We start from the raw sequence: 15,505 nt of genomic DNA, 5'->3' as shown, positions 1-15,505 counted from the left end.
CCCAGGCTTTTAAAAAATGTTTTTCTTTCTTTAAAAAAACAAACACACACACACACACAAACAAAAAACTAGTTTATCTTAATTATAACCCAAACAAGGCCCACAATCTGCATTTGGCTAATGTGTCTGTCTCTCAAGCCTGCTTTATCACAGATCTCCTCCCACCCTCCTTCCTTTGCTTCTGATGCTATTTATTGAATAAAGAAATTGGGTCATTTGGTCTGTAGAATTTCCCACATTCTGGATCGGCTGATTGCTTCCTGGTGGGCTACCATAATATGTTCATTTGGTCACTACATTTCCTTAAGCTTGTAGTTAATTATAGGCTTAACTGGGCTTACCTTCCTTTTTCCTTTTCTTTTTTAGTTCGTGGGGATACATTAGAAGTGAGGCTGCATACTTCCTATTGCATATCAATGTGCACATCGAGTCTGGTTGTCCAAGTTTTGGTGATGTTAACATTGTTCATCTGGACATATTTGAAAATATTATGATATTCTTAATTAATAAAGAAATTACCTTTTACTGTTTACTCACCATATATCAGGCGTTTTGCTGGTTGCTTTCTGTATGATTTTCTCACATTGCATCTCAGTACATTAACTATACTCATAGATGTGCGAAAACATGCCAGCCCTGGTTGGTTGGAAGACTCTGAATTACTGCTCTGATCTGCAATTTACTCCTTGTAACACAATGATTCCTGCTGACTTACGGTAAGGCTTATTTTGAGGATTATTTGAGATAATGAATGTGAAAGAACTTTGAAAAGTAGATGGGGCTATGCTATACTGTTACACATTAGTAACATGAGTTAAAGGAAAACAGAAAGAAAACCCAGAATAGTCCCTGTGACCGTCTCATTTGTTCATCACACTTTTCTTGAAGGCACTTTGCCAGGCCCTGAAGTCGGACCTCCAGGAGCGCGGTGTAGCGGGCGGAAGGCAGAGGGAGCTCGCAGCCAGAGGGACAACGCCACAATGAGGCCGGAGCCACTCGCTTCCCGCGATCCGCTCCAGTGGGAGCCAGCGATCCCAGGGACAACGCCACAATGAGGCCAGAGCCACTCGCCTTCCCGGAGGGCTGCTCCCGGGGACCCGCACACAGTCCGCCAGGTGCGCCTTAGCCCGCGGTGGTTCTCAGCGCGCGGAGCCGGCCTGCCGGGGCTCTGCAGGGAGCGCGGCTCGGCCAGACGCGGAGGGCGGAGCGCACTGCCCGCGGGAGCCGCCTCTCTGGTCCGAGCCGAGGTCGTACATTAAAGAAAGGATCACTCCAGCCTCCGCGGCTGCCTGGCTAGATCGGGGGGCCGAGCGCGTGGCAGCCCCGCGCCCGCCGTTTCCCGGCCTGGCCGGAGGCAATCTTGCGTCCTAGCGGCCTTTCCGTGCCCAAGTGACCTCTCCTCCGTGCGCTCCCTGCGCTTTTCTGGGGGGGTTGCTCTTGTCCCGGGCCTGCACCCGTTTGCAGCGACTTCCCGGGGGTTCGGAGGAGCGGCAGGACTCAGGACTCCGCCTGGAAGACACAAGGATGGCAGCGGGGACCAGTCGTTGAGGAAGGAGCAGCCGTGTGTATGTTTTGGTTTTTTTTGGATCTATCGTTGGAGTTGCCAAAGGAGCCCGGACTGTGCTTCCCTTCCCGGGGTCGCAGGCCAGCCCGCTCTGTCTGCAAAGCTAGCGGGGTCCGGAGCCCCAGTTCCAGAACGTGGGTGCCGGGCGGGCGGGCCGGCCGGGCGGGTTTTTCCGCCTTTTGAGGTCGCAGGGGCGGGGTTCCAGGGCGCCCGTGACACGCCCGGCCACGTTGCGGAACAGGAAGCGTCGGGGATGCTCGGCGGGTTTCGGAGGACAGGGGAAATGTTGGGGTCCGGCTCACCTCGGGTGCTGGGCTTTCCGGTCTGCATTGTGTCGTGCTGAGCGCCGGTGCAAGTGGGATTTTACAGGTATCCTCGTAACCGTGTGATATAGTATTTATGCTTCTAGGCTAATTGCTATTTCTTGTTTCTGCAAACTGGAACCTCCCTGCCCTTTTAAGGTTGCAAGTTAATCTATTAGAAAAAAACACACCCACAGTATTAGTTATTTGCTGGGAAATCACTATTACTTAAGTAAGGCCCGTGTTATTAAATCGTAGGGGTTTCTCACTTCTTAGTTTATGATATAGATAGAAAAAACATTTGTTTTAAAATACCATTTAAGATAGAAATTTTAACCACAAATAGCCCTTGACGACATTGTGGTAATAATATACTTAAGATAACCAGCAAACACGAAAAAATTACAGGTCAGTGCATAGTAAACATTTAAAAAATATGTTTTTATTGAATTTTAGAGAGAGGGAGAGGGAGAGGAACTCGGATGGCTGCCTCCTGCCCGCCCGCTATCGGGGATTGAGCCCTTATCCCAGGCATGTGCCCAGACTGCAACCAGCAACTGCTTTGTGCACTGGAGGAAGCTCAACCAACTGAGCCACACCGGCCAGAATGTAAACATTTTTTTAATGCTTTGGAGTGGGTAGGGAAGGAATTTAAATATTCAACAATTTTGAAGTTAAAAATCAGTCAATAGATAAAATATTTTGCTCTCTAGTATGGATTGCAGCTACTATTCTTATGTGTTGGGCAGTACAGAACAATGCTGCACACGTGTCTTACAATTACAGGGTGGGGGGAAATTAGGTTTACAGTCCTGAGAATGGAAAACAGTTTATTCTTATATTATTATTTATAGGATTATTTTTCATATGAACAACTGTAAACCTACTTTTGCCCCATCCTGTAAAAAAAGTACATATAGTATTCTCTCAATATATAATTTAAAAGACCCATTCTTGAACAATAGCATAATATCAGTCATTTTTCTTTAGCTACGTGCTTCTCAGCTTTTTTTTTAAACTTTCATTGTTGGTTAGGCTCATTGTCTGTGTGCCACCGAGCAGCAGTCATGTACCTTCTAAGAAGTGGTGCATTTTCTACTTAAAAAAAATAAAAATCCTCGGCCTGCGGACTGAAAGGTCCCAGGTTCGATTCCGGTCAAGGGCATGTACCTTGGTTTCGGGCACATCCCCAGTAGGAGGTGTGCAAGAGGCAGCTGATTGATGTTTCTCTCTCATCATCTATGTTTCTAACTCTATCCCTCTCCCTTCCTCTCTGTAAAAAATCAATAAAATATATTTTTAAAAAAATCCTCACCTGAGGACATGTTTGGAGAGAGGAAGGGAGAGAGAAACATCCATGTGAGCTACACCGGCTGGGCTACATTCTATGGGTTTTAACAATGTATAATGACTATTATAACAATGTATATCCACTGTTATACTATCGTTCTAAAAATACTTTGTGTTCTACCTGTTCATCCCTCCTCTCTTCCCTCCCAATCCCCTACCCCTGCCCCCAATCCCTGGCAATCATTGATCTTTTTACTGTCTTCATAGTCTTGCTTTTTCCAGAATGTCATATAGGAGGAATCATACAGTATGCAGGCTTTTCTCATTAGCTTCTTTCCCTTAGTAATGTGTATTTAAGGGCCTTCCATGCTTCTTTCATGGCTTGATAGCTCTTTTTTTTTTTTTTAGCACTGAATAATAGTTTATTGTCTGGATGTAACAGTTTGTTTATCCATTCACCTGCTAAAGGACATCTTGGTTGCTTCCAAGTTTTGGCAATTATGAATAAACCTGCTGTACATATCTGTGTGCAGGTTTTTGTGTGGATAGAAGCTTTAAACTCATTTGGGTAAATATCAAGCAGCACAATTGCTGGGTCATAGGGTAAGTGTTTGTTTAGTTTTATAAGAAACTGCCGAATTGTGTTCCAAAGTGGCTGTACCATTTTTGCATTCCCACTAACAATGAATGAGAGTTGATGTTGCCAGTCTTTTGGATTTGGGCCATTCTAATAGGTATGTAGTGACATCTTATTTTAATTTACATTTCCCCGATGACATATCACGTGGAACATCTTTTCATGTACTTATTTGGAAAGGTGGCTGTTAAGGTCTTTGGCCCATTTTTAGTTTATTTTTAATTTTTATTTTTTACCCAGCTACATTGAGGGACAATTGACAAATAAAATTGTATATATTTAAAATATACAATGTGATGATTTGAGATTGTGAAATGATTACCACAATCAAGTTAATTAACACATCCATCATCTCACATAGTTAGCTTTTTGGATGTAGTGACAACGTTTAAGATTTATCCTCTTACTTTTGCCCAGACTTCTGGCACTGCTCGCAGAGCTGGAGTGTTCTGTAGCCTCCAGGTCACCGTCGATTTGAAAATGCTTGTCTTGAGCATTAGCTGAGCAACCTTCAGTAGAATGCCACCTCTATAGCCTATCCCAGGCCATCCTTTTATTAACCTTTCTCGTCAGAGGTGTCAAAAATAGATGCTTTCTTTATAGGATGCAAAGTCCATCTATGACTCAGATGAATCCATAAACATTTAAAGTTTCCCTTAGAGAACCACTGCACATACATGTCTTATTACAGAAGGCCACCCAGAGTTTCAAGGCTGATATGCAGATGAAAAGCCCATATTGTGAAAGTATGTATAATCTGAATGCAGTATTCAGAGATGGTGGCTCTGTCAGACCCTGTCCCCTGAGCCCAGAGCGAGGGAAAGGCATTGCTTGGGTCTCTGAAGCACACTGTGTGTGAATGGTCACTTTTTTGTGTGGAAAAGAGTGTAGAAAAATGATGAATTCACACCAACACATTACGAAGGGCTTATGACTTATTGGTTTAAGGTCCTGGAGGGGTGACTCCTTTTAGGAGTCAAATTACACTTCAATAATATCTGTGGACTTTCCGTTATGTCTGCTATCTAAAGCATCCATCTGACTGATTTTTGTTTAATGATTTCCAAAGTAGTGGTAAAGTTTCATCAGCTGAGTGGGCAGCAATTCTAATAGCGTTATTCCGGCCTACCTGGTTATCAGTAATCAGACATATTATCATTGTAAGAGTAGAGGACCATTTGTTCAGTTGGGAATGTAGATCGAATTCTGTGACTCCTTAGTTCATTAAAAAAAATTTCTTTTTATTGACTTCAGAGAGGAAGGGAGAAGGAGAGAGAGATAGAAACATCAATGATGAGAGAAAATCATTGATCGACAGCCTCCTGCAACCCGGGCGTGTGCCCTTGACCGGAATCAAACCTGGGACCCTTCAGTCTGCAGGCCGACGCTCTAACCACTTAGCCAAACCAGCCAGGGCTCATTAGTTCTTAATGCAGAACCATAACCCAATCCTTTCCCTTTTCCCTGTAGGTTCATGGCTAAGACCTGGACATCGTCTGCACCTTCCCCGGGATTCGATAGTTTCCTCATGGTGACTCCTTGTTGGGTCTGACTCGTGGTTGCTGGCAGCTCCTGGGCCAGAGACATGGCTGCTTTCCGATTTGGGTTTGGAAGGCTGAATTTTCATCTGTTGAAGAAAAGGAGTTTCTTGCTGTTGAAACTCATAGCTTTTGTATGTTCCGTGCTTCTGTTTTGTGAATTTTTAATCTATTACTTAGTGATCCTTCGGTGTAATTGGCCCGAGGTGAAAACTCCAGCCCATGGCGGGGAACAAGAGACTCTCGAACCTGTCCTGAAAGCCATGTTTTTGGCTGATACCCACTTGCTTGGGGAAGTAAGAGGCCACTGGCTAGACAAATTACGGAGGTAGGAGCTAACATCAGGAATCTTTCTGAAATTCTGTAGGCAAAAAGGTATAGTGCTCTCCCCACTGGCCAGGCTGAATAGCTTCAGGATTATTCATTATTTTCCTCTCAAAGGAAAACATGGGGCAGTTGACTTCTCCTTGAACTTACTATTTACTGAGCATCTGTTATATACAAGGACCCAGAGTTTGGAAGGGAGGTCTGGGTCTGAGTCTCATGACTTTGGACAAGTTACTAGGGCCTCTGAGCCTGTCTCTGCCTCCTCGTTTGTATCTGGGTTCACCTGAGAAACGCCTCAGGCTGTGTGAAGAGAACGCCCACAGCAACGCCCAGCACATGGCTGTGGTCAGCGAAGGTACGTTTCCTTTTCCCCTGGGCGGGGCGGACCCTCACAGGCACTGGAGTGCGTTTGAGCTCGCTTGGTTTTGGTCCACTCTGGCAGCAGGAGGAGCAGAGCGGCTGTGGCTGCCTCCTGGGGGAGGATCAGCTCCTGTCTCCACCTTAGACCTGCCCAGCTCCGTCTGTCTGTTTTCCCACAGGAGGCTTTTAAGAAATTTTTTTTTTAAATATATATTTTATTGATTTTTTACAGAGAGGAAGGGAGAGGGATAGAGAGTTAGAAACATCGATGAGAGAGAAACATCGATCAGCTGCCTCCTGCACACTCCCTACTGGGGATGTGCCCGCAACCAAGGTACATGCCCTTGACCGGAATTGAACCTGGGACCCCTCAGTCCGCAGGCCGACGCTCTATCCACTGAGCCAAACCAGTTAGGGCGCTTTTAAGAAATTTTAATGGTGGTGAAATACACATGACATAAAAGTTATCATCTTAAACATCTTTTGTTAAAATCCTCACCTGACAATTTGTTTTTATTCAGCTTTAGAGACAGAGGAAGGGGGTTTGGGGGGGAGAGACAGAGAGAGAGAGAGAGAGAGAGAGAGAGAGAGAGACATTCATGTAGAGAGAGAATCATTGATTGATTGCCTCCTGTACTTGTCCTGACTGGGGATCAAACCTGTAACCTAGGTATGTGCCCTGACCAGGAATCGAACCCGCAACCTCTTGGTGTATGGGATGACGTTCCAACCAACCGACGACAAAACTAGGAACCGGAGAGAGTAGGCAACATTCTCAGAGCTTCACAGCTGGCCGGTGGGTGGAGCTGGGATGCTAAGCCGTTGCTCCTCAGGTTCCAGCTCCAGGCTCTTTACTTTCACTTGCTCACCTAAAGGTGATACTGGCGAGTGTGCTTCTCTCATTGTCTCCCCCACGCAGAAGGCAAGAAGTTGAGGTTCCTTCTCGAAGTGGAAGTTAAGGCAGATGCTGTCATCTGCTCGGTGTCGTGCAGAATCAGTCTACACTGAGGAGCGTTGGCAGCGGCACTGAGCTCTCATCCCCGGGGCTCTCATGACTGAGTGTTGGCTTCGGGGTGCAGTGTGGGCCTGATCTGTGGGTACCATCGGAGGAGTCAGCCTTCGATAGGTGTGGGAGGGGCAGCCTGACTCCCCTTTGGTGCCTTTGCTCCCCACATTTAATCGGGATTCTTTCTTTGGTCCTTCTGGGCAGTGGGTGCGAATGCGAGGATGGTGCCAGAGAAGAAGGAGAATGGGACCATTTAGTTCCCCTTTTAAATGGCCCATAAGACAGCCTGATGCCTTTTCCCACTGGCCTCTAGGGAATGGCAGATGGAGAGAGCCTTCCAGACGGCTCTGTGGTTGTTGCAGCCGGAAGTCGTCTTCATTTTGGGAGATATCTTCGATGAAGGGAAGTGGAGCTCCCCCCAGGTAGGACCCTTCAGTCCTGGCACCCTAATCCTGCTTTCACGTCCTGTACAGGCAGCCCAGCAAATGCATGGAGCAATGTCAGTGAGGGTTGGAAGTTTGCTTAATACTAATATTAAAAATGTATACTCTGTCTTGAAGTTTATTAGGGTTTGAGTCTAATATCTCGAGTTAGGTTGACTAATCTTATAGTAGGAAATATGCCCATTAGCCAGACATTGTTGGAATGCACATTCCCATGAATCTCTTTTTTTAAAAAAATATATTTTATTGATTTTTTTTTTACAAAGAGAAAGGGAGAGGGGGATAGAGAGTTAGAAACATGGATAAGAGAGAAACATCAATTTAGCTGCCTCCTGCACACCCCCCACTGGGGATGTGCCTGCAACCAAGGTATATGCCCTTGACTGGAATCGAACCTGGGACCCTTCAGTCCGCAGGCCGATGCTCTATCCATTGAGCCAAACCAGTTAGGGCCCCATGAACCTCTTTCAAAAGGGGGAAATTAGCAAATGGATGCTATTTCAGTTGTCACCAAATGACAGAATACACAGTGAAATGTAATTTGGCTTCACACTCTTATTTAACCACTAACTTGTAAGAACTGTGCTACATAAGTTACTTGCTACCATCCTCTTATTTCCTTTCTTCTGAGGGAGAGGTGCCGAAGGAGCCCTGAGGGCTTAGTGAGCGGCTCCTCTGCCTTCAGGGGTCCTGAGGCCTCGTGGGGTGTTGAGGTGATGGTAAGAGAGGCTGTTCTCCCCTTAGCTGTCACTGCCTTGCTTTTTACATTTCTGGAATTAATAATTATTAAAACGAGCTCTCCTTGCTACTTAGTTAAAAAAGTTTAGTCACTAGTGGTTTTTGGAAGATATTAAAATCCATTGGTATTTCACAGGACAACCCAAAAGCTGTACAAAGAAAGTCTTGGTCCAGGTGTGATAGAAACCCAGTGTTTATAGGTTGCAATGTTTGCTATCATCTAGTTCAAAATTAAATATGAGCTAATGGAAATGCTATCTGTAAAAAGCAACTAGTTATAAAATGAGATTGGATATCATGTTGCTTTTCCAAATTAAGGGCAACATTTTATGTTTTTCTAATTTTATGTTATTCTGATTTTATATTATTCTAACTCTAAATATTATTTGTTGGAGTGGAGTCTTTGTAAATGCACTGAAGGATTCTATACAGCATATTTCCCTAGGTTGGGCCATACTTAAAACGTTTAGGATAAAGTTGATTTCTAGTCAACTAGGTATTGTCGACCCTAGAGATAACCACTTGATATTTTTAAGGTTAATAAAAATGAGAACTATATGAACATAATTCTCAAGATTTAATAGTTAGATTTTGTTTCTCCCCCATGTCATCAGGCCTCACTTCCTCAGCTGTGGCCACAGTGAAATGCTAAATGCTTGTCCTTGTCTTGGTGGAGATGCATGAATTTACTTAACATTTCCCAAGAGTTTGTTCTTAGAACATGTCCAGATCTGATGTGATTCCCAAGCTGGGGTCCATGTGTCACCTTCAGGGGATATTAACAAAATAGCTGAATAAACCAAATATTTGGGGGAGAGGGTTGCCAGTTAATTTTTTAAGATGAGTATAGCATTTAATTAAATTTTGGCATCAAATTAAATAATTAAAATATTAAGTTAGTTTTGGAAAAAGAAGTTTGACATAAAATTAGACATTCTAAGTTCTACATTAGCTTTATGGACATCGGATTTGGACAGGGGCACTAACTTCTCACCATCAAAATGGGGAGCCACAGAGAAGAGAAGGTTCTCTGGGCCTCACAGTGATTTTATCCCACAGGCCTGGGCGGATGATGTGAAGAGGTTTCAGAAAATGTTCAGACACCCAGGTCACGTGCAGCTGAAGGTAGTTGTTGGCAACCATGACATTGGCTTCCACTACCAGTAAGTAGCTCACGACAGCATGGCCACAGGAGCACTCTTGCTGACTGTAATTTCAAACCTGCTACAGTTTAGGTGAAAGCCTTATTTGGACTGTGTGGAGGGAATCTGTGTAAAGTGTAAGCTCTGGAGTGTAAGCTCCAGGAGGGCCAGGGTTTTTGCCTTGGTGCATCGTACACCCTCAACAGATCTCTTAAATGAATGATTTGTGTGTGCCTTTGGGTGATTCTCACTTGAAACTTGCCTTTAATGGCCAATTATTTTCTTTGGGACTCAGAAAACAAGATGATAAAAACTTGAATAGCTAATATTTATATAGTGTTTATTATGTGCCTGCCTGTGTTAAGCACTTTATTTCCACACATTTACTCATTTAATCTTTACCCTGGTCCTATTATTTTACCCATTGAACCAGTGAGGAAGCGGAAGCCCTTGGGACTAAGTCACTTGCCATAGGCCTGATGGTTATTCAGAAGTGCGGTAGTGGAGCTGAGAGTCCCTGGATAACCTGGGGCCAACTGGAGCTCTGAACTAACAATGCTTGTCTGGGGCTCAATTCCTGAAAGGTTTTTTGTGTGTGTGTGTGTTCATGATAACTCTTAAGAGGTTTTAAAATGCCTTGTTCTGCCCCTGCCGGGTGGCTCAGTTAGTTGGGGCCTTGTTCCCTACACCAAAAGGTTGCAGGTTCAATTCCCAGTCAGGGCATGTACCTAGGTTGCCGGTTTGATCCCTGGTCAGGGCGCATATGGGAGGCGACTGATATTTTTCTCTCACGTGGTTGTTTCTCTTTCTCTCTAAAAATCAATGAACATATCCTAAAAAGCTTAAAATGGCTTGTTCTGAAAAATGTTTCTTTTTACAATTGAATGCAGGATGAACAGATACAGGATAAAACGATTTGAGAAAGTTTTCAATCCTGAAAGGCTGTTTTCATGGAAAGGAATTAAGTGAGTATTTGTGAATTCTTATGTCCTTTAGTCCTTGGGAACTTCATTTTTCAAAGGTGACTGCCATGCTGGGTCAGACCCATGGTCTGTTGGGCCTGGTTTGCAGTCTCTGCTGAAGGTGCCTCATATCCTCCACCCCATCGGAGTCACCACCCTGACAATCCAGTGCATTGGTTAGTCTGTGACTTTGTCTGGCCACTGAGGGAATTTTATTCTTTCTGTCAGCACCATCTGTGGATGATAGAAATTTCACCAGTCCACTTTGTAAAGAAGTATTTTTTATTTGTTCAGAACTTACTTATTTCCTTTGTAAAGGATGTTCCTGTAGTTACGGTGTCCTCGGATTGGACGGCCAGTGTGCTGGCTGTGCTCCGTAGCTCTGTGCCTATCCCCCACTCCCCTCAGCCTTGAGTTTTAGATCACAGCTTCCTAACCCTTTGTCTGACCATCAGCACCAGCTCCCCCTCCACAGGGCAATCCCTTGACCCTTTCTGGTCTCTGTGTTTGAGCACAGTGGACCCGATGGTACATGCACATATTCTAGCTGCGGACTAGTGGGAAGAGAAAAGGCGGGAGAGGAAGTTTTCCTTGTTTTGACCACATCCTTCCTGTGGCATCCAGGACTCCGTTGGCTTTGGCCAGAGCAGCTCAGGGGCCCATCAAATGATCTGATCTGTGTGCAGCCCCCAGGGACCAGGGGTCAGTGGGCTCTCCACCGACGCCCTGGTTCCCTCCCTTTGCCTGGAGGGCAGAGTCTAGCTTCCTTTCCTGAGTCAGAATGGAGACTTGACACAGAGTTTTTTCTCCCTGAGCCTAGAGTTCAAGAAGTTTTCATTAAATACCCCGATCATATTTCAGGTCATTTGATCAGTCAGCTCATCTCTAAAATTCTTTACATTTCATGCAAGCTTTACGACAGGTACCTTCTTCATGCCCAGTTGCTGTGTGTGTAGGAAATAAAAACAAATGTAATGGGAGTTTATAGAGAACAGAACTAAAGCGGTTGCCAAGGAGAACCGTAGTTGGCTTGGTGTGGGATTATCCATACCAGTCAACTCTAACCAGCACCCAGCCCCACCCCCCAGCCCTGCCTGTTTGCTGAGTACACGGACGTCACTGAACATTGCCCATAGTTCACGTTAGGTAATAACAACGCCTAACATTCACTTTCCAGCGGCAGGCCCTATTTTGTTGTATTCTTTCATTTAATTCTCACAATAAGCCGATGGCGTGGGTGGACTATTCATATCCCTGTTTTGCAGGTAAGGCACCAGGAGGCTAAGTAACTTGCCCAGGGAAATGCTGAGCTTAGTGGTATCTGTCCTGAGAGCTCCTGTATGCTTGCATTTCTCCTAAGTTCTGGGTTACAGATCCTTTTACCACTTCTGGACTCCACTCCCGATAATGCCATTTTGTTTTCTTAATATCAACTCCCGCCTAAACACACAGACTAGTCGAGTTGAGATTTAAAGCTGCTCTGGGAGTTCCTTCATCCTGTGGCTGCCTCGCTCCATTTCCTGGGGATGATGTTGCAGGAAGACAGTACCCGGGAAGCCCCTGACTCTCCGCTTGCTCCCTCTGCCTCAGCTTTGTGATGGTCAACAGCGTCGCCCTGGAAGGGGATGGCTGCAACATTTGCTCTGAAGCAGAGGCTGAGCTCATGGACATTTCTCACAAGCTGAACTGCTCCCGAGAGGTAGGAGAGGACCTGAGGGACACAGGTGCCTTCAGTGCTGGGTGTCCTGTGGGCACGGCGAGCGGATCTCAGCTCCCTCTCCCCTTCCTGCCATGCACCCGACACTGGGCTTGCCAGGTCACTGACTGATTTCTGACCGGCAGGAGCAGCACCCCGGCCAGTGTGGGGAGGGGCCGCCGCTGCCGGCCTCGGCCCCCGTCCTCCTGCAGGTGAGGTGGGGAGAAACCGCTCCGGGTGCTGGGCAGGGCCACGCAAGGTCCCGGGAAGCCACGCTGACTCCTCTCTCAACCCCGGGCAGCATTTCCCGCTTTACCGGCGAAGCGACGCTAACTGTTCTGGGGAGGACGCAGCGCCCCCGGAAGAGAAGGGCATCCCCTTTAAGGAGCGCTATGATGTGCTTTCTCGGGAGGCCTCACAAAAGGTTGGGCAGCTCGCCAGGCTCTCACGGGAGGACAGGTGACCCTTGTAGTTTCGACGGAGGGACGGAGGGAGGGTTCTGGCGGTATTTTAGATTTCTATGTCATCATTTTGTTCCTCCCACCCCACCCCCAGTAAATCCACTTCTGTTTGCTAATATCCAGTTAATGACAGTCTCAGCTATTCTGTATTCAGAAATTTCCCACCAACTTAAATGTATTTGGAAATGTAAATGGACCTTAGAGTTAAATTTTTAGGGACTTAAAATGCTCTTCCCTAACTGTATATTTATATAATGTTATTGATAATAGCATATAAACATATTTATGAGGTAAATGTATTAAATATTTATACAAACAGTGACATCGGAGAGGAGAAGAACAGATTCTCTCTAGGAGCCAGAACTTACTTTGAATAGAATCTGAACCAAAGGATTTTAAGGGAAAATCAGAGCAGTCCCACGAAGTGGGAATTTCGGATCTAACTTGATGGTGTCAGCAGGGCGGGCCCGGCGGGGCTCTGGGCCAGCCCTAACCGCCTGTCGCTGTCCCCTGTGCGCAGCTGCTGTGGTGGCTCCGGCCGCGCCTGATCCTGAGCGGCCACACGCACAGCGGCTGCGAGGTGCTCCACGGGGCCGGGGTCCCCGAGCTCAGCGTGCCGTCTTTCAGTTGGAGGAACAGAAACAACCCCAGTTTCATCATGGTAACGTGAACATTTATTGTCGTCTCAAAGCTTTCATAAGTATTTAAATCAACACAGTAATCAACTATCGACTGCTGCAATCTGTAAAAATATACAAGAGCCATACAGAAACTTCCCCACCCCACATGCACACTTAGCTGGATGCACTGCCCCCTGCCTGCCCCCTGCCTGCCATTATTCCCGAGGGGCGAGGGGCGGCGGGAGGAGCCGCTTGCAGAGTGGTTTACCCTTCAGGGACGGCAGTGTCCTCGGTATGAGACTCTCTGTGTTTACTTTTTTAAGGGAACAGGGTCCTTACTTCATTAGCTGTGTGCAGCTTCCTTGTCTTATTTTCCAAACGGGCCCAGGTTCTCTGGCAGAAAAATGCTGCAGCTCTCACACGTCGATGAACACGGGAAGCGCCCAGTCAGTCACCGGTGGCTGACACTGTACTTTCCATCCGGGAGACAGAACTGGCTGGGCGCTTAACGTGCTGAGGTGGTTTCAATCAGCGACACCTGATGTTGCAGCTCCTTTCTTTTGCCCTCGGGTTGCCGCATCCAGTGCCTAATGCTTTTATGCCAGGGACTTGTACTTGATGAAAAGATGGGGAAAACCTCATGTTGTCAAATTCAAAGTCGTAAAGGAAAACATTCCCCACTGTCACCCCACATAGCAAATATGTCTACAAAAAAGAAAAAAAAAGAAAAAGAAAGCCACTGAGATGCCTCTGGCACATGTGTATCTAGGCGACAGATTGCTCATTTTAGCATCAAGAGGCATGAGAAACGGCCTCGCACTCCCGTTCCTCGATGACCGCTGCTCTAAGTCTCCGTGCCTCTCTGACTTCCTTCTCACCACTGCTTGTGTAGGCTGCAGATGTGCCTCCTTAAGTCCCAGGTGGGGAGGGCTGCTCCCTGCCTCACCTAAGGAAGCCAGGGAAGCTGCTGTGTGTGTAAGAAGAGACTGTCGTGTGGGAGCTGTGCATGGAGTGCTCACTGCAGCATAACCTTCTTGTTTCCTTTCCAGGGCAGCCTGACGCCCACAGAGTACGCCCTGGCCAAGTGCTACCTTCCCTTGGAGGACACGGTTCTGACCACGTACTGTGCAGCAGCGGGGTTCCTGGTGGTCCTCATGTTGGTTCACCTTGGCCTTGTAGCCTCACCTGTTCTTTTTGGTTATAAGCTGCTCAGAAAATTTAAGACAGTGTGAAGAGCAGGAGACTTTTTGCATTTAGTAATCGATACCAAAGCCAAAGAAACTGAACTTCAGGCAGTGCTCATGGGAGATGAGACCCAAGTAGACTGTCTTGATGCACATCGCAGAAATGCTATATCATGGATGCAAAGGACTGCAGAATAAATAGTTGATTGCACTGTTCTCATGCTATGAAAATGGAACATGTACTCTACGACAAGTCTGTTTTCTCATTTTTTTTAAATATATGTGGAATCAAAGATTGTATCTGTACAATATGTAAATGCTATTTATTAACGTCATCACTTGCATGCACTGGACAGGCCTTCCTTCCCCGGAGGGAGCCAGCAGCCCTGCGGCACAGGGGGCTTAGGTGCGCACACACCAAACACTGGGTTCGCTCCTGTCCTCCTACGACATTGTTCTCAGAGTCCTATATAGTATAAAGCTGTACAATGAAAATAAAAGTACAGACGACACGAGGAGGAATATACTGTCTACACAGACTTTTTAAAATCAGGGTAATTTTCTCTCTAGCAGACTGAGTTGTTAAATTGGAACTTAATGCCTGTCAATGATGAAAATAAATTTGAAAAATGGATGAGGAAGTGTTTTTTCTGTATTTTAAAAATAAATATCTAGGTAATTTTAAGCCAGATTTGTTTTTTTGTGTGTGTATTTTTTCAACCAAACTTTAAGAAGTTTAGTTACAGGAGGATTGTTGAGTAATAGTAATGCATGCAACAATATATGCCTTTATTTTTTTGTGGGGGCTTTTTCCGTCCAGTTTTCATGTTTTACTTTGAAAGTGCAATGGAAACTGAAAATAAGTTCTGCTTTAGATGTCTCAGTTCAACTGAGAGTTTTATCAAACAGTTAAGGATGAGAGGGGAGCAGGAATTCGGAGATAATGAAATAAAATGTTTGTTGCATTGATTGTCTATAAAGTAGTCATCCTGTCATGTTAAACTAGTAGTATTTAACATTGGATAAGTTTATAAAGGATTATAAAAATGCTAATTATATTATAGAGTAGACTTTAAAATACCAACAAATACTAGAAGACTAAAAAGGGAATTAATGAAGCAATGTAGGCTAGGCTGTCACTTCTCTGGGTTTGTACTGTTGAACTACAACTTTGGACACCGTTACAGAGTATCTCTGACCTACGGACACTACCCTCAAAGCTGTGGCTGCGGCCA

The 15,505-nt window shown here is 45.6% G+C and overlaps 1 protein-coding gene across 7 annotated transcripts; it reads left to right on the top strand.

The window, feature by feature from the left end:
* The first annotated feature begins 486 nt into the window (after positions 1–486).
* On the top strand, positions 487–14,961 carry MPPE1 (metallophosphoesterase 1). Of its 7 annotated transcripts, none has more exons than XM_014456322.2 (10): positions 487–1,115; positions 5,264–5,659; positions 7,338–7,446; positions 9,265–9,368; positions 10,238–10,312; positions 11,900–12,008; positions 12,152–12,217; positions 12,307–12,429; positions 12,987–13,127; positions 14,136–14,961. In XM_014456322.2, exons 2-10 carry the CDS (start codon positions 5,379–5,381, stop codon positions 14,316–14,318), a joined length of 1,191 nt encoding a protein of 396 aa, XP_014311808.1. In that variant the 5' UTR covers positions 487–1,115; positions 5,264–5,378; the 3' UTR covers positions 14,319–14,961. The 7 variants fall into 7 exon arrangements, with proteins under 7 accessions (XP_014311808.1, XP_023610029.1, XP_014311807.1 ...); XM_023754261.1 differs by lacking the exon at positions 487–1,115 and adding an exon at positions 1,199–1,520; XM_014456321.2 differs by lacking the exon at positions 487–1,115 and adding an exon at positions 1,199–1,565.
* Positions 14,962–15,505: the final 544 nt, after the last annotated feature.

This window comes from Myotis lucifugus, unplaced genomic scaffold, assembly GCF_000147115.1.
Source record: "Myotis lucifugus unplaced genomic scaffold, Myoluc2.0 scaffold_58, whole genome shotgun sequence".
NCBI lineage: Eukaryota > Metazoa > Chordata > Mammalia > Chiroptera > Vespertilionidae > Myotis > Myotis lucifugus.
Note: the sequence above shows the minus strand (reverse complement) of the source record. Positions and strands in the feature narration are given on the sequence as shown.

Excerpts from the sequence above, each read along its gene's own strand:
- MPPE1 (XM_014456322.2), top strand. The coding sequence starts at position 5,379 with ATGGCTGCTTTCCGATTTGGGTTTGGAAGGCTGAATTTTCATCTGTTG. Across the intron at positions 9,369-10,237 it reads GACATTGGCTTCCACTACCA|GATGAACAGATACAGGATAA; the intron begins GTAAGTAGCTCA and ends AATTGAATGCAG. Across the intron at positions 10,313-11,899 it reads TTTTCATGGAAAGGAATTAA|CTTTGTGATGGTCAACAGCG; the intron begins GTGAGTATTTGT and ends CCTCTGCCTCAG.